The sequence below is a fragment of the Drosophila biarmipes genome, chromosome 2R (genome assembly GCF_025231255.1).
Source record: "Drosophila biarmipes strain raj3 chromosome 2R, RU_DBia_V1.1, whole genome shotgun sequence".
Lineage (NCBI taxonomy): Eukaryota > Metazoa > Arthropoda > Insecta > Diptera > Drosophilidae > Drosophila > Drosophila biarmipes.
This window is the reverse complement of record NC_066615.1, coordinates 21840044-21856240: the sequence shown is the minus strand read 5'-3', so window position 1 is coordinate 21856240 and position 16197 is coordinate 21840044. Positions and strand designations below refer to the sequence as shown.

At 47.0% G+C, this 16197-nt stretch overlaps 5 protein-coding genes and 2 non-coding genes across 8 annotated transcripts; 4 read left to right on the top strand and 3 right to left on the bottom strand.

Annotated features, from left to right (window-relative positions):
* The first annotated feature begins 1030 nt into the window (after positions 1-1030).
* Positions 1031-3402, top strand: LOC108022914 (protein arginine N-methyltransferase 7). The gene is made up of 3 exons (XM_017092121.2): positions 1031-2777; positions 2843-2994; positions 3052-3402. The coding sequence occupies exons 1-3, from the start codon at positions 1068-1070 to the stop codon at positions 3305-3307; spliced, it is 2118 nt and encodes a 705-aa protein (XP_016947610.1). The 5' UTR covers positions 1031-1067; the 3' UTR covers positions 3308-3402.
* LOC108022915 (tektin-B1) lies at positions 3303-5067 on the bottom strand. Its single transcript, XM_017092122.3, has 3 exons — positions 4744-5067; positions 4112-4543; positions 3303-4063 (listed from the first exon to the last, which is right to left on the bottom strand). The coding sequence occupies exons 1-3, from the start codon at positions 4953-4955 to the stop codon at positions 3409-3411; spliced, it is 1299 nt and encodes a 432-aa protein (XP_016947611.1). The 5' UTR covers positions 4956-5067; the 3' UTR covers positions 3303-3408.
* Positions 5068-5788: 721 nt separating this feature from the next.
* Positions 5789-7858, top strand: LOC108023119 (rRNA 2'-O-methyltransferase fibrillarin). Its single transcript, XM_017092386.3, has 3 exons — positions 5789-5925; positions 6044-6483; positions 7113-7858. The coding sequence occupies exons 1-3, from the start codon at positions 5913-5915 to the stop codon at positions 7692-7694; spliced, it is 1035 nt and encodes a 344-aa protein (XP_016947875.3). The 5' UTR covers positions 5789-5912; the 3' UTR covers positions 7695-7858.
* Positions 7859-8159: 301 nt separating this feature from the next.
* Positions 8160-8241, bottom strand: Trnas-uga (transfer RNA serine (anticodon UGA)). The gene has a single exon. It is a non-coding gene; the product is annotated as a tRNA-Ser (tRNA).
* Positions 8242-8723: 482 nt separating this feature from the next.
* Positions 8724-8805, top strand: Trnas-uga (transfer RNA serine (anticodon UGA)). Its single transcript has one exon. It is a non-coding gene; the product is annotated as a tRNA-Ser (tRNA).
* Positions 8806-8942: 137 nt separating this feature from the next.
* LOC108022964 (transmembrane protein 53) lies at positions 8943-14154 on the bottom strand. Of its 2 annotated transcripts, XM_017092183.3 has the most exons (5): positions 14053-14154; positions 13564-13751; positions 13281-13459; positions 9917-10198; positions 8943-9855 (listed from the first exon to the last, which is right to left on the bottom strand). In XM_017092183.3, the coding sequence occupies exons 2-5, from the start codon at positions 13676-13678 to the stop codon at positions 9265-9267; spliced, it is 1167 nt and encodes a 388-aa protein (XP_016947672.1). In that variant the 5' UTR covers positions 13679-13751; positions 14053-14154; the 3' UTR covers positions 8943-9264. The 2 variants fall into 2 exon arrangements, with proteins under 2 accessions (XP_016947672.1, XP_016947673.2); XM_017092184.2 differs by lacking the exons at positions 13281-13459; positions 13564-13751; positions 14053-14154 and adding an exon at positions 11163-11291.
* An 832-nt stretch (positions 14155-14986) lies between these two features.
* LOC108022135 (spaetzle-processing enzyme-like) lies at positions 14987-16060 on the top strand. Its single transcript, XM_017090977.3, has 3 exons — positions 14987-15242; positions 15300-15524; positions 15574-16060. The coding sequence occupies exons 1-3, from the start codon at positions 15044-15046 to the stop codon at positions 15981-15983; spliced, it is 834 nt and encodes a 277-aa protein (XP_016946466.1). The 5' UTR covers positions 14987-15043; the 3' UTR covers positions 15984-16060.
* Positions 16061-16197: the final 137 nt, after the last annotated feature.

The following is a 16197-nucleotide window of genomic DNA, read 5'->3' as shown; positions in this document are numbered from 1 at the left end:
AAAATATAAGTAAAACAACCAATTTATGCATGACAATCGTACGCCAATTTTGTTTGCTGTATGCCAAGAATGCTTCGTTAATTTATAGACGATTTAAATAAAAATATAAAATAACATATGCACTGCAGGCTCTTGCATTAGCATATATTCGCAATTTATCATTTTAAATATTGCCCAATAAATAAATGTAAATCCGGTGGCCGACACAAGCTCGATATCGTTGACTCTAATTAGTTGCGTCTACCAAACTTAAGCTCAGCTTAGACGAGAGCTTTTGGGCGAGAGCGGCGAACAGAGTCATAAATGTCTTCATTGCTGAGCTACAAGGCAGCCATGAAAACTAAACTAAAATGTTTGAATCTATTTATATATTTATTTTTAATTAACTCATATCCCAAAATTTGACTTATACGGACAAAATCAGGAACAGGATCTCCACGTTTAAGAATTGCAATGGAAGTACATAGTAGGATCCAGGATTGGCATACGGGATATCTATTGTAGACCAACAGAAAAAAGCATTTGGACAAATGCAAAAAAGTCTATTTTTAAATAGCTCTTTTCCAAAAATTCATTTATACGGACAAAATCAGGATCAGCATCTCGATGTTTAAGGAAAGCAATAGTATACGTTTCAAGACTTGCATAGAGCATGGCTGCTGGGGACCATTAGAAAAGTCCCAGAAGACTACAAGGATCGAGCAGTTACTCTATAAGTACTATAAGTATTTTTATCCTTGACTACAAAAGACTACTTAAAAAAATTATACATATATAAGGACTATTTCTCCTATCGACAGAACTAAACGAAAATCGAAAACTGCTCGATCTCATATAAAAAAAGAATTATAATTTTTAAAATAAAATTTACATATATTTTTTTTACTTTTAAAATTATGTTCCGCAAACTTATTCAAAAATATCAGTATATACCAAATCAGTGCAATATGCCGATAAATTGTAGCTAGTTCTTATCGATTTAAATATAGCTATTTTGGCTTCCTTTCCAGCTCTTTTCAAGCCTAATCAGCCAGCACTAAAGAAAGAGTTTAATCAGCCGGTTTTTTATGTTGAGGAATTTGCTAAAAGCACGCTTTCTGAGTCCCCGCATGATGTCCTGCTTCTCGCAAGTCCTTAACCCCATGACGGGGGAGAACTCCTGGCAGGAGCGCGGCGATGAGTACGACTACCACCTGGAGGTGGCCAACGCGGGATTCGGGGACATGCTGCACGATTGGGAGCGCAATCAGAAGTACTTTGCCGCCTTAAAGAAGACCATCGCGGGAATGCGGGCGGCGGGCAGGGAGGTCCATGTCCTGGACATTGGCACCGGCACAGGCATCCTCTCTATGATGGCCCTGCATGCAGGAGCGGATTCGGTGACCGCCTGCGAGGCCTTTCTGCCCATGGCCAACTGCGCGGAAAGGATCCTCGCCGCCAATGGAGTCGGCGACAAGGTGCGCCTCATCCGCAAGCGCTCCACAGAGATCCAGGTGGGCGAGGACATGCCCCAGAAGGCGAATCTCCTGGTAGCCGAGCTGCTGGACACAGAACTCATCGGCGAGGGAGCCATCGGGATCTACAACCATGCCCATGCTCAACTGCTCACCGAAGATGCCCTCTGCATTCCCGCCCGCGCCAGGTGCTACGCCCAGGTGGCCCAATCCCCGCTAGCTGCGCAGTGGAACAGTCTGAAAACGCTGGCCAACCTGGACGGCGAACCTCTGCTGCAACCGCCGGAACAGCTTAAGGGCTGCCAAGGAGAGGCTGCCCTCCACGACGTCCAGCTGTCGCAGTTGCCCAGCTCCGCCTTCCGTCCGCTCACCGACCCCGTGGAGATCTTCCAGTTTGATTTTCAGCGCAAGCAGGAGCGGGAAAAGCAGCGGCAGCAGCTACTTGAACTGAAATCCAAGCAACCAGGAGCTGCTGAGCTGGTCTTCTACTGGTGGGACATTCTACTAGACGATGGCGGTGAGATCCTCCTCAGCTGCGCTCCTTACTGGGCGCATCCTCAACTGAAAGAACTGGCGGCCGAGAAGGCAAAGGATCACCCGCTGCCCAACGTGGTGCCCTGGCGGGATCACTGGATGCAGGCCATCTACTACATACCCAAGCCCTTCCAGCTGCTCGAGGCAGGTAAATCCTTTCACCTGAGTTGTCACCACGACGAGTTCTCCCTCTGGTTCGATGCTCACGAGGAGGCGCCCAAAAAGAGTGTGCGTCGCCATACCTGCTCCTGTGACCTGCACATGACCTACTCTCGCAGCCGGATCGGGCAGCTTAACCAGTCGCCGCGAAACAAACGCTACCTACGCTACCTGGAGGAGAGCATTGAGGCGGGGAAATCTAATGTTCTGGTTCTAGGAAATGGCTGCCTCCTGGGCCTGGCCAGCTCTGCCCTGGGAGCTGCCTCTGTTCAACTGCACGAACCTCACCGCTTCTCGCGAAGATTGCTCGAGTCGATTGTTCAGCACAACCAGCTGAAGAACGTCCAGTTCGTGGACAAAGTTGAGGAGCTCGAGGACTCGCAGCTGACATCGCTAACGCACATTTTCGCAGAGCCCTATTTTCTGAACGCCATCCTGCCGTGGGACAACTTTTACTTTGGCACCTTGCTGCTGAAAATTAAGGACAGGCTGCCAGAGGGTGTGAAGATTTCGCCCTGCTCGGCGAGGGTATACGCTTTGCCCGTGGAATTCTTGGATCTGCACAAGATTCGGGCACCCGTTGGCAGTTGCGAGGGATTCGATCTGCGTTTGTTCGATGAAATGGTGGAGGTGAGCCTGTATACTTGGACCTTGACGATCTTATCAGATGAAATAATGATTCGTATTGCTTACAGCGGTCTGCTGAGCAGGCAGTGTCCCTGGTGGAGGCCCAGCCTCTTTGGGAATACCCCTGCCGCGCCCTCTCCGAACCGCAGGAAGTGCTCAGTGTGGAGTTCAGCAACTTCAGTAAAAAGCACAGCCTCAGGGGAAGCATAGAATTGAAGCAGTGAGTGCAAACCAGGGGTACTACTTCGTAAAGTATTAATAATATACGCCCTTACAGTCTTGGAAGCTGCAACGGAGTGGCTCTTTGGGTGGACTGGCAGTTGCTAGACGACAGCAGTCCCAGATCTATTGTTAGCAGTGGTCCCAGTGAACCCATCGTTATCGGTGACTTTGTCAAGTGGGACATGTTCGTCCGACAGGGCGTGCACTTTCCCAGGAAACAGAAGGAGGCCGTCACCCACCTGGAATGGAGCACCGATTTTAAACCACTGCTGGGCGAACTGAACTTCACCTTCAGCCAAAAGAAGCTTTAGATTACGATCGTTTATTCACAAAAATTTGGACAAATTACAAACGAGCAATGAACGTCAGGGTAAATGCATTGAATGAGTGATATTTTAAACGGAAATCCAATCTAATCCTTGGGAATCTCGTTCTCCATGCGCGTGAGCGTGATGTTCCTGTCGGTCTGCGTGGCAGGAGCCGTCTTGGTGCCGAACTCCCCTCCTCGGAGGCGCATACGCAAGTCCAGTGCCCGGATGTCCGTCATCAGCGAGTGCTGCTTGTTCTCCAGATCCACGTCGATGCGCTTGCCGTGCTCCTCCAGCAGATTGAAGTTGGTCTTGCTCTCGTCGATCTTGGCCTGCAGCCGGCGTCGGATTTCGCGCAGCTTCTCCACCTCCAGGCAGAGCATGTCGTGGGCCTGGTCCATGCACAGCTCCATGCCCGATCTCTGGGCACGGTTCTCCAGACGCGTTTCGGCCAGCTTCAGGGCATCGGTTTTGTCGCGCAGTGCGTTCTCCGAGGTGCGGATCTCGCACATGGCCTTCTCCATCTCTTCCTTCATCTTCAGCTGCTGCCACTCCAGCTCGTTCCTGGCCCTTTGGGTCTCGAAGATCCGCTTGCGAATGGTGTGCTCAGCCCGCTCCTGCTGGGACTGCAGCATGTTGCGCGCCTTCTCGCGGCACACGAACAGCGCCTCCCGGATGGCGTACGTGTCGGCCAGCTCATTCTCCGCCAGCAGCTTTATGTTCTTCACGTTCTCCAGCCAGGACTCGTACGAGCAGGAACTGCATGGGAGGTTAACTTCCAAATTAATCTGCTACTTCAAAACTTACTTCTTTGGGTTCCTGGTGGGATCCGGCTTGTAGGAGATGTTGGCCGAGTTGCGGTCGAGGGCCAACTGCGAGTTGTCCAGCTGCATGGCCTCCACCTTGAACTCGATCTCCAGGCCGATCTTGAAGCGCACCTCCTCCAGCCGATTCAGCTTCTCCCACGCCTTCTGACAGCGATCGGCCAGCAGCCTCTGGTTGTTCTCCAGTACCACCAGCTCGTTCTTGATCTCAGTGTCGGCCTCGTCGTAGGTGATCTCCGAGCCCAGGCGGCCGTCCCGCATGGTCAGGCACTCGGCTATCACGGAAATCGGACCTGCCAGCGCCTCCAGCTCTCGTTCCGTGGCGTTCTTCTCCTCCTGCAGCATGAAGATCTCGCGCTCGATCTTCTCGAAGGACTTGGAGATTATGTCCCTCCAGCGATTCAACTCGGAGATTCTATTAGGTTTGGGTCACTATTATGAATTATATTCTTTACGTACGTAAGCAACTTAAGAACCATTGCTGGGTATGTTTTCAAAAACCAATCTTAAACTATTAAAATATTGTCGTTAAGAACGTTTCTTTACAAAAAGTGAGAGAATTCCCAATTTGAAAGTACTTTTTTTGATGCACTATTGTATTTTATAACAACTCACCGATCGGTCAGAGCTTCATTGGTCTCATAGTTGGCCCAGTCGCCCTCGATCCTCGTCTCGTTCCTCAGGGACCGGGAGGCGTGGCGAATGGCGAAAGCGTCTGACCTCCGGGCATCCGCCACATTGCGCATCTGGTTCACCCGGGCGTACCAGTCCGTCAGCGAGATGTGCTGGAGGGGCTTTTCCATCGTTACCACCGAGTGGAAGGCCATCTTCTGTGGGATAAGTTTAAACAAAAACAATTGGATTTATTCGTAAATAATTTCAGAAAATATGTGCTCCCAACTGGAACTCCCAAAGAGGACTGGTAAATTTTTCTGAAACATCGATTTCAAATGGCTGTTTGGTCAACGAACACTAGATCTCCAAGGCGTTTGGGTCATTGTCAAGGACAACGGGCTCCGGTTTGTTTGTTTAGCAAGATAACTATACCATTCTTGGCTCGTGTGCCAATACCTTAGTAATAGTAATGTGTTTCTATGGTAATAAATTAAGGAATTTCTTTTTTCGGCCGAAAGTCATAGCAGCTATGGTCGATTCCTCCCTGTACCTTTAGTTTAAACTTTTGTACAATAAATATATAAAATTATTTTTTGTCGGGATACATCTTTAAAGCCCGAAAATATTCGAACTTTTGGTAATATTGGTGAATTGGTGAATTTATTCAATTTATTATTTCCAATTTAAAAAGGTTATAAAGCTAGTAGAGCTTTACAAACATACCCAATCCAATCATGAATAGAATATTTCCATTTGTTACATTTTTCCTAAAAATATTTTAATGTGAATCACAAGTGCCAATATTTAATAATTAAAATGGGAAGAGGACATTTTTAAATATATATATATTAGTACTATATATTATTTAAAAATAATTTTTGAAAGTATATTTACAAAACAAATATTTCTAATATTTAATGGGTGAACCCCCTAATATACTGGTTTGGAACGTCGCTAAAGTCGTATCCAATTTCCCCACCCCGTGACCAACACTGCCTTCTGGTATTTTCCCGCTGGTATTTCGGTATTTTTACGCACCGCCGCTGGTGTGGACACACTGGCGCACACACGTGTTTTTCTTTTCAAGCGTTTTGGTTGCCGCGTGTTAACGGACCCAATTCACATTTCGACGAAAGTTGTATTAAAAAGTGCAAGTACAGCAGCTTAAAATGGGCAAACCAGGTGCGCAAGATCCCCCTCTACCAGAACCAGCCAAAAGCAGTCGGCGCAGCAGCCACTTGGGCCGCTTAACTTAACCTCTTAGTGGGTGAATATTCAAATGTGATCGTTTTCCTTGCAGGATTCAGTCCACGCGGTGGTGGCGGCGGCGGCGGCGGAGGAGGCGGTGGCTTCCGTGGTCGTGGCGGCGGCGGAGGCGGTGGCGGCCGTGGTGGCGGCGGCGGATTCGGTGGAGGAGGCCGTGGCCGCGGAGGCGGTGGAGATCGCGGCAGTCGTGGTGGCTTTGGAGGCGGCGGCGGCCGTGGAGGCGGAGGGCGTGGTGGCGGCGGCGGTCGCGGTGGCTTCGGAGGACGAGGTGGCGGCGGCGGCCGTGGAGGCGGTGGTCGCGGCGGCGGAGGACGTGGTGGTGGCGCCGGCGGCTTCAAGGGCGGCAAAACCGTCACCATCGAGGCCCATCGTCACGAGGGAGTGTTCATTGCCCGCGGCAAGGAGGACGCCCTGGTCACCAGGAACTTTGTCCCCGGATCCGAGGTCTACGGCGAGAAGCGCATCTCCGTCGAGGTTTGTTTTCCATACTCCATCTCTATCCTTGATCCCAGTCTAAGTCCCAATCCCCGGCTAATGATGAGGTTGTGCGCAGGGGTACAGAACATGGCATCATGTGGCCATGAGCAGCCATGGCGGCCACCTGTGGCTGTGTGCACTCCAGGTGCACGTGAAGCAGTTGCGGGTGCCCCGCGGTCCGCTTAGAACAATGCACAACTGAGGCGTCTATCCACCCTATCCCAAGGCATTCCTAGCCCAAACAGCCCCATCCTCCATTTTGAAAAGTGATTTTCGGTTGTTTTCAAGCCTCTTATCTTCGAATACCATGTGTTTGTCAACAGTTTGCACAAGATTTTACTTGTTTTACTTAAGCAAAGAGGATAGTTAGTTCATATTAAGTCTATATTTCCACTTTGAAATGTTGTTTATACCCTAAAGAGTTAACGATTCAAGTGCAACCAGTGCTGATACCATTTTAACAATGTTAATTTTGTTTAGTTTTTTCTAAAATCAAAGAACACAAGGCTTACCCCATATCCCGCACCTACTCTCTCACTTTCCTCTTCCATTTCCCAGTCTGTTTAGCGACTATTTCAAAGTAAACCAATCCACATGTCTAATCACCTCTCCCATTCCCCTTGCAGACCAATGGCGAGAAGATCGAGTACCGTGTGTGGAACCCCTTCCGCTCCAAGCTGGCTGCCGCCGTGCTGGGTGGCGTTGAGCAGATTCACATGCCGCCGGGCTCCAAGGTGCTCTACCTGGGCGCCGCCTCCGGAACGACAGTCTCGCACGTGTCGGATGTGGTCGGGCCCGAGGGCCTTGTCTACGCCGTGGAGTTCTCACACCGATCCGGTCGCGACCTGATCAACGTGGCCAAGAAGCGCACCAACATCATACCCATCATCGAGGACGCTCGCCATCCGCACAAGTACCGCATGCTGGTGGGCATGGTGGACACGATCTTCGCCGACGTCGCCCAGCCGGATCAGGGCCGCATTGTGGCGCTGAATGCCCAGCACTTCCTGAAGAACGGCGGCCACTTCGTCATCTCGATCAAGGCCTCCTGCATCGACTCGACGGCGCAGCCGGAGGCGGTATTCGCTGCCGAGGTGAAGAAGATGCAGGCGGACAAGCTGAAGCCGCAGGAGCAGCTCACGCTGGAGCCCTACGAGCGAGACCACGCCGTCGTCGTCGGCGTCTACCGACCACCGCCCAAGCAGTAGGACGACCCGCTGCCTGGCTTAGTTTTAAGGCTATTGTACTAATACAGACGTGTTGTATTAAGTTTCTTTTAAATATAAAACCATAGTTGTAAAGATAAATCAAAATGCAAACTATTTTTGTAGCAGACGTACAAAATATACACAGAAACCAAAAGCAAATGAAAGACTTCAGGGGGGCGGTGTGTAAAATGAGGACCTCTAAGCAGATGAGAGCGAATTGTTGCTCAAAAGGAACGATTATTAGCTATTATTAACTTGAAAGGCTATTGTTGTCGAAAGAGTTTGGTTAATTATTTATCTGCAAAGCTTTGTAAACTGTAAGCTGTATGCTTTGTAAACAATAGTAAACAATCCATAATTCGATTTATGTTGCTTATAAACATTGTTGTCCAACAAACACCGCAAGAAATGAAATGTAAAGCAAAAAAATATCTTTTAAATAAAATAAAAAAAAAACAAAAAGTCCGCTGCGGACAGGATTCGAACCTGTGCGGGTAGAACCCAATGGATTTCAAGTCCATCTCCTTAACCACTCGGACACCGCAGCTGTGCCGACCTTGTGGCAAAGTTCCTATTTGTTATAAGGGGGGATTTTAGCACACTTTCCAGGGATGGAGTATAGCTTATTTGGACACAAACCGAGAACGCTTCTGGGGTTGTGTACTGGCTGGGGTGTTCTAAAAGTTGTTTATCATTACCTTGACTATTTGTCTTTCTTTGTATTATCTTAACGCTTTAATCCAATAAATTATAATAATAACATATTCTTTAACACGTTATTTTAGCAGGACTGGCTTACTGGACACATGCCGAGAACGCGGCCGGGTGGGTGTCTTAGCTAAATGGTCTAAGAATTCAAATAACACAAATTAATTTCTATACCATATTATACTTTTAAATCTTTCAAATGTTCTGATATAAAAAGGGGAATAAATATTACATTTTAATAAAATACATTTAAGATAAAAAAAATGGCTATATTCACGCCGCTCAAATGATGACATAAGAAATAGAGAAGGTTCTGATAAGGCTGCGGTGTCCGAGTGGTTAAGGAGATGGACTTGAAATCCATTGGGTTCTACCCGCACAGGTTCAAGTCCTGTCCGCAGCGATGAGTGGTGAAAGTTTTTTTTCAATTCCATTTTATTTTCTTTTTTGCGGTTTTATCATAAAGAACTCCATTGCAAACGTTTTTATTAGACAGTAAACTTAACAATTTGCAGGGTCAAATTAAACCACAATCTGTACTTCTGTGTATCATTTAAATTACTTTATTTAGCCGTTTGCAGCGATCTCAAAATATAACAATATAGAGGCATAGTGCATTCTTTTCTCAGCTGATACAATACGACATTAAGCTTAGCCTAGGAATTCCCCTGTGGGCGTTGAAGATTCTGCCTCGCAAGACACTCAGATCATGATCATTGAAAGAGGACATTGGTTTTACTTCTGTTTCGGGTCGTGGTCGTTTAACTTTAGGTCTTAGCAGCTAGGGTAAAATCATAATCGCGTTGATTTCCGAATAACTGTATATCACCGAATTCGCCAGCGGCTCCGCGAAGTGGGCCGCCTACAACTTGGCGCGCTTGGGCACGCCGATGGCCTCGAGGACGCCGCAGGTCTCCAGGTGATGGAAGAGCGTCTGCAGATACTCGTCGCGGTGCTTCATGAAGTGGGCAGCGTGCTGGGACCGCTCCCAGCACTTGAACGTGACCTTGATGTCCGCCCGCTCCCAGTTCTCGCGCACCGCCTGGTTGGAGGACGGCGGTCCGATGGGATCGTTGTCGGAGACGAAGAACAGCGCCGGGGCCTTGAGCAGTGTGGAGTGGAACATCTGGCTGGAGCGCATGTAGTGGATGGTGGCCTGGTTGTGGAATGTCTTCATGTGGTACAGCGTGTAGTTGCGCAGGGCGCTCTGCATGCGCTCGTTGCGGGGGAAAATCGACTTGGGCACACCCACGGGGATCTCGGTGATGTCGGCGGCGCTGTCCCAGATCTGGCACACGAAGCGCTCCAGGATGCTGCCGTAGCGGTCCATGTCGCGCGACATCTGCAGCATGATCTCGCCCAGCTGGTAGGCGCCCACGGAGAAGCCATGCATCACGATCGGCTCGTACGACTTGTTGTTCTCCAGGAAACGCAGCGTCTCAGCGGCCACCACCTGGTGGGGATTATCAAGATGCTTTAGTAACCGAATGACTAGCAAAAAGATTATTGCACACCTGGGTTCCCTTGACCGGCCAGAGCAACTGCCAGGGCGTGATGTGCACCACCACCACATCGAAGCCCATCTCGGTGTAGATCTGGGCGTACTTCTTCAGGTGCTTCTGCTTGGCCATCAGCCAGGCCATCATGAGCACCAGGGGGTTGCCGGTGGGCTTCTTGAAGGCCAGCGTCTTGGGGTCCACCTCGATATGCGTCTTGTTGCTGGTGTACAGCGTCATGTTCTTGGTGATATCCTGCGAGGATAGATGCCGGCGATTCTTCGACGGGGCCATGGCGCTCTGTATGCGACAGAAGTTCGTTATTAGTCACATGAGTATATGGTACGATATGATTAGCGGGGTGAGAGGAAATGAAACTTTGGGCCCAGCAGTTAGGCTTAAGTGCATTGTGCGCACTTCATAGCTTAGCAAACATGCAGAGAACGTAATGTGCTACTTAAATACAAACGACTAACCGTCTAGACCTGTGCTATATCGTGAACTTATCGCTAGGGAAGGCAAAGTTTGGATAGGTCCAGCCAGCCACCGAACGGCTGTCTGATTAGATAGGAGGCCTGAGTGGTTAATGTGGTCCGATCGGTTAGTCTGGGGTCTGCAGATTGAAGGGGGCACCGTAATCCATGCAAATTATGGGGAATATTCTGTTTGGCACCGATTTATCCACGGCAACAGCTGTTGACCTTGGGAAAGTCGCCGAGCACGTGATAAGAACAGCTGTTCCTGATAAGATTATTCCAGGTGCGAGTGCGTTTGGTCTTTCTGCAGATATTGATTACAGCGATCGGCTTACTAATGCGCAAACAGTGTGTTTCACGGTCAAGCGGAAGACTGATCTGATTCTCCAGTGAAGCTGTAATATACCTGCACCTTTTGCTTCCGTAAATTAGTCTATACTAGCTAATTACCAGAAATTGCTTGGAGCAAGCGACTGATTGGCACGGCGGCGAAAGACTAAATGGGGCGGTGCAAAGGTTTTAGGTTCTTTTCCTACCTTCTGGCGAGGCTAAACCGACTGATAGCATTATGGATTCGAAGATAGCCCGCAAAACCAAACGATAAGCAGTTGCAATTTAGATTAGTGGGGGACGAACCGAATCAACCACGAATTGGTTGTAGCAAAAAAAATCAAGGAGGAAGATCGCATAGTAGAGGCACCGGGTGACACGATGAATGGGAGAGGCCGGAAAGACTTTCACTTCGGCTTGACACTTTGAACTTGAGCCGAAAGTTCAAGGCCACTCACACGCTTCGCCCGATGGTAGACTTTCAGCAGTATAATCGCCAGTATGACCAGCAATGAGAGCTCAATCAGGAAGTCCATTTCGAAGATAAAACTAAGCAGGTGCAACGACATTGTCCAACCGACTGATCTACAGCATGTAGCATATACACCCAGCGATCCACTGGAACGATCGTGGACAGTTGAGCGGAATTGAGGCGAGCTTACATTCCCCATGGAAATTCGCCATATCGGACGATGTGTGTGTATATGGGGAATACGTTTTTTCTACTCTTGCGGCATTGGTTTAAATTACATTGCGGCACTGGAAGCCCCAGTACCCTTTGGGAGAGTAGAGGAGGAGTTCCGACTAGCAGATACCATCTAACTAATGAGTTGTGTGGGAGAACCTACTCCCAACCAAAGATCCTCAGATTTATATACTAACTCAGCTTAAAAAGATAATAGTTCGATCTTATAACTATCTTTGAACCCAAAATAAACTAGTAAACTAAATATTCTAGATAATTCCTGTATGTAAGATATCTTTATAGTTTCAAGAAACTCTTCTTATTTATAGATCTGTCAAGTTTTCCTTTATACATATAACAATTACTTGTTCAGATAAAGACCTGAGATCCCAAATTACCTTTTGGAAACGGTAAGTTATAGGTAGAGATCTACTACTAGCACAAACTCATATTTAAATGGTATCAAAGCTTTCTTATAGGGATCTTAGAACCCATGATACCCTTAAGAGCGATGCGTTCTAGGTATGATCAACTTGGTGTCTGGAAATAAACACAGAACACGAATGTTTGGCGGCCCGGGCGAAAGCTTGGCATTGGGCGCCATTATGATTTGAATCATGGAAAAAGCTAAGTCGCTGCTCAATTGAGCTTGCTGGAAGCGAGGGTGGTTCCGAAACTACGTCCAAGGACGGCGTTTCCACTTCATCGCAATTCGATATCGGGGCGATACATACGCCGCATAAATTTCTGGTTAGTTCAAGCGGTTAATGAGCCCTGCTAATTGCAGGCCAATGGAAAACAGCAATTAAAATAACGTAAACATGTTCATAGATGTGCAATGTACACATATAAAGTAAGCCCGGTTATCTGTACAAATCACCATTGAAGAGGGGCGAGGTTAGGGGAGATAGAGCCGAAATCATTTGCCGGGTACAAAGTGCAGGGACTACAATTTACTCAAGCATGCAAATTTCCAAAGTCACAAGCAAGAAGGGGACAAAATGAAGAATAGAAATAGAGGTAATTAAGGGTTCAACACAGATCAATAGATATTCAATCCAAAATCATCAGTATGTACTTCATATATCCGATTTACAAAGAGGCTTGACTTTGGCACCCATTACTGATCGTTCAGGTCGTAAAGTGCAGATATAGTGGCCAACCAAGGGCCAATGATGGATTATTATTGTCATGAATTGAGTATTTATCTATAAAAATTATTACACAGCTCTTGGCTAAGAATAACTAGAATAATGTATAACATTTACAGAACTCTATATGGGGTTTTTTTTAACCCAGTAATAGGAAGGTCGCTCCTTACAAAGTAAATTTTATCATACTGTAGGGCATCTTTAACAAATGTTCTTTATAAGTCGTTAAACTCTTGAACCTTGCTCTATAAACTGTTCTCTGAACCTGCTTTGTGGAGATAGTAACATTTATAATAATGGAAATTTGGGTTAAAGTCAGACAGACTGCCAGAGGTCTCAAAAATGTTAAAATAAAAAGGGTAGATCAGTGTCTCCCTATAAAGATGTTTAGTTAAGAGCTGTTTTATAATAAGTTGAACAGTTTTTTTAGAAGCGTACTTGTATAGACCTGGACTATATGTATATATCGGAAATTAATATTTGAAATTAAAAAAGTCTAAAGGAAAAGAAGGTCGATTGCTCCGGGGAACCCCCGAACCAACATTATGAATTCCTTGGTATACAAAAAAGAAGTAGTCGAATTTTGAAGATATTAGGTAATCAAAGAAGAGGTCCAATGGACCATTACTAGGCCAAAAGTGGGGGAAAGATTTTTTGGGAGGATTAGATAGTTAAAGATCTGTTCCTGGGGGAACCCCTTCTCCACACGAATAGAGTGCATTATCTGGGATCATGCTTACACTTGGAGCCTGCGGCTGCTGCTGGCCCGTCTGCAGGCTCGAGAAGTTCCTGATCAGCGGCGCCTGGAACCCGCGGACCTGCGGCGGCGGAACCTTGAGCAGTCCCTGGGTCTGGCAGCCCCCGAAGAAGCTGTCCGCGTAGGCGTTCTCGTACGGCACGGCTGCCCGGCTATTTTGCGCTACGTTTCCGAGGCGGATGATGGGCGGTTATAAATAAAACGGAGACGGGTAAGTAGGGGCAGTGAGGTGGATCGGTGTGCACGGTGAGATTGGGATATGTTACCACCAAAGGAGAGGCCCACGGCTAGGGTTGCGGCTGTCCGGCCGGCGAAGGGCAGACTCATCGATTTTCTCGCCGCCGTTGCGTAGAACGCAGTGCGAAAGAAGTGCGCAGCCATTGTAGTTGCGGAAAACTGCAGAGTGCCGAGTGCTTTCACGGGAATACTTTCACAAGGGCGCCTTGGACACAGACTGAAAATGATTTGCAGTGGAATCTCTGTTGCTTCTTCTTCTCCTCTCCTCGCTCGCGTACTGCACACACACTTGCACTGGCACGCACACAGCCGCAGGGCGGTGCACACGGCCTGGACTTTGTACCCACTGCAGACGAGTGCAGACGAGTCTCAGTTCGAATTGCCAAATTGATAAATTGAGATTCCGGCTCCGAGTTCCCTGCCCGGGCTGTGCGTGTGGGCGCGGGTGTATCTGTGCACCGAGGACTCCCCAAGTGGTGGGTGGCGTGACGAGCTGAATCGATCGCCGCTGCACTTACGCTGACGTCGAGCTGCCGTGTTTGAGTCTCGATTTTTGTTTAACAATTTCGATTCCGCCCCCGACCAACGCAACCGCTCAGCAGTGAGTGCTACCGTTCGCCGCGAGGGGGTAAATACTGCGGCGGTCTGGTATATTTGGTATTTATTTGTTTCACTAAGTACGTTAGTACACGGCAAGAAAATGGGCAGGGATAAGGGGCTTGCACTGAGGACGGCAGTACACGTAGTGGCGGAGCCGCAGCATCGAAAGTCTGCTATGATGGACCAATCGGCAAGTCGAAGTTTATATACCCGCCCTGTTAAATGTTTAAGGATTGTTGCCGTTTTTTTGACAACTAAAAAAGGATATTCCCGACTCTGAAGCTTTAAATAGTTTCATTTTATTTTTCCACCATGACAGCTGTATGATATAGTCGTCCGATTTTGATAAAATTAAAGTCAAAATTCAGAACTAATCAAAAAAGTGTATTACCAAGCATTCTATGCTATATGTTTAAAAACAACAAAGATATAATTTTGTAAAACTTGTTATACCGACTATTCCTGGAGAGACTGGTTTGCGTAGAAACGGACGGACAGACGGACATGGCTAGATCGACTCGTCTAGCGATGCTGATCAAGAATATATTTACTTTATGGGGTCGGAAACGTCTCCTTTCGTGCGTTGGAAACTACTGATTGAAATTATTATATTTTTATTACTATTAAAAGATTAAAAGAAATGATTATTCAAAATAACCTTTACGTTTTAATAAGTTATGGCTTTTTCTGGCATAAAGAAATGTTTAATAGCCTTGAGGTTAGCCGAAAGATAAGAATTCCGAGCATTAGAAACAAGAGATTTAAAAGCAATTTGGGTATAGAATACATATATTGGATTCGTGGGAATTCTTATTTGCGTACTGACCTTTTGACACCCCGTTGATAGGACTGGCCAACTCGTATATATACCGGTGTCTCAGGAGAAAGTCATTCAGTCTCCGTATAACGATGAAGGTCTTTCTTTTGGGAGTTGCAGTCTGCCTGTTTGTCGGCACCAAAGGAGGATCGGCCTTTTTGCTTGACAGCGATTGTGGAACATCAAACCCTGACCATGCTCCAACTATAGGTATATACGAGAATCCCTGGATGGTGAAAGTCTTGAATAAAACCTATGGCTTTGAGTTTGGCGGTACGCTTATCACCTCACGTATGTATTACAAATTGTTGAGTGATTCAGTTCCTAACTAGGTTGTTGTTTCTTAAGGGTTTGTTCTGACTGCGGCGCATTGCATATCCTTAGAAGAAATGTATGTGCACCTGGGCGACTTCTTAGTTGAAGAGCCGGGTCCAGATTGTTTTTCGGGCTTGTGCGTACCAAGGCAATATGTAATTTCTGTCGACATGAAAATAGTTCATTCAGCTTTCGACGTGGGGCAAAAGAGTTCCAACATCGGCCTGCTTCGAATGAAGAGTGGCGTTGTATATTCAGGTAACTAAATGGCTCGCTTTCAAGAACCATATTCACGCCCCTTCCTTAGATTATGTAAGGCCGATCTGTCTCCTCGTCGATGAGCACCTGCCACCCGGCTCAAGCTTTAACTCCACCGGATGGGGACACGATCTAAGTGCAAATAATCAATCGGGGGAAATACTACTTAAGGCCATTCTGTACAATACCAATCGATCGCATTGTACGTTAAAATATGGCAAGCACGCAGATCAATCCGAGATATGTGTTGGCAGTAACACGGTTGACACCTGCAAGTGGCGCTTGGGAAACCTGCTATCCGCAGAGTTCGCTTACGGGGGCAAGACCCTGAATTTCCAGATCGGTTTGGCTAGCTATGGATCTTCGAAATGCTCTACTTCAGGTGCACTACTTGTCTACACAAATGTCACGCACTATACACCATGGATCGTGGACACAATTACGAGATTATCAAATTAGATAAAACCACTCCAGCCAGGAACAGTCTTTAAAATGGTATAGTCCGTATCTAATTTAGAGAGAAATTATAATTTCGCACACCCTTTTTTTTAATAAATAAAAAGTTGAAAACTAAGAAATGTTTTTAAATTATAATATTTAAATATAAAAATATTTAAAATTTTCAAGATAAAATCATTTCCTGTACAATTTTTTAAATATTTCTTTTCAAACA

Bases quoted from the DNA above. Each gene is read 5' to 3' on its own strand.
- LOC108022914 (XM_017092121.2), top strand. From the start codon at position 1,068: ATGTTGAGGAATTTGCTAAAAGCACGCTTTCTGAGTCCCCGCATGATG. The intron at 2,778-2,842 runs GTGAGCCTGTAT...TATTGCTTACAG, and splicing joins TGTTCGATGAAATGGTGGAG to CGGTCTGCTGAGCAGGCAGT. The intron at 2,995-3,051 runs GTGAGTGCAAAC...ACGCCCTTACAG, and splicing joins GGAAGCATAGAATTGAAGCA to TCTTGGAAGCTGCAACGGAG.
- LOC108022915 (XM_017092122.3), bottom strand. From the start codon at position 4,955: ATGGCCTTCCACTCGGTGGTAACGATGGAAAAGCCCCTCCAGCACATC. The intron at 4,544-4,743 runs GTGAGTTGTTAT...CAAACCTAATAG, and splicing joins AATGAAGCTCTGACCGATCG to AATCTCCGAGTTGAATCGCT. The intron at 4,064-4,111 runs GTAAGTTTTGAA...CCTCCCATGCAG, and splicing joins CCCACCAGGAACCCAAAGAA to TTCCTGCTCGTACGAGTCCT.
- LOC108023119 (XM_017092386.3), top strand. The intron at 6,484-7,112 runs GTTTGTTTTCCA...TTCCCCTTGCAG, and splicing joins AGAAGCGCATCTCCGTCGAG to ACCAATGGCGAGAAGATCGA.
- LOC108022964 (XM_017092183.3), bottom strand. From the start codon at position 13,678: ATGGCTGCGCACTTCTTTCGCACTGCGTTCTACGCAACGGCGGCGAGA. The intron at 13,460-13,563 runs GTAACATATCCC...TCGGAAACGTAG, and splicing joins CGTGGGCCTCTCCTTTGGTG to CGCAAAATAGCCGGGCAGCC. The intron at 9,856-9,916 runs GTGTGCAATAAT...AATCCCCACCAG, and splicing joins GGCCGGTCAAGGGAACCCAG to GTGGTGGCCGCTGAGACGCT.
- LOC108022135 (XM_017090977.3), top strand. From the start codon at position 15,044: ATGAAGGTCTTTCTTTTGGGAGTTGCAGTCTGCCTGTTTGTCGGCACC. The intron at 15,243-15,299 runs GTATGTATTACA...TTGTTTCTTAAG, and splicing joins CGGTACGCTTATCACCTCAC to GGTTTGTTCTGACTGCGGCG. The intron at 15,525-15,573 runs GTAACTAAATGG...CCCCTTCCTTAG, and splicing joins GAGTGGCGTTGTATATTCAG to ATTATGTAAGGCCGATCTGT.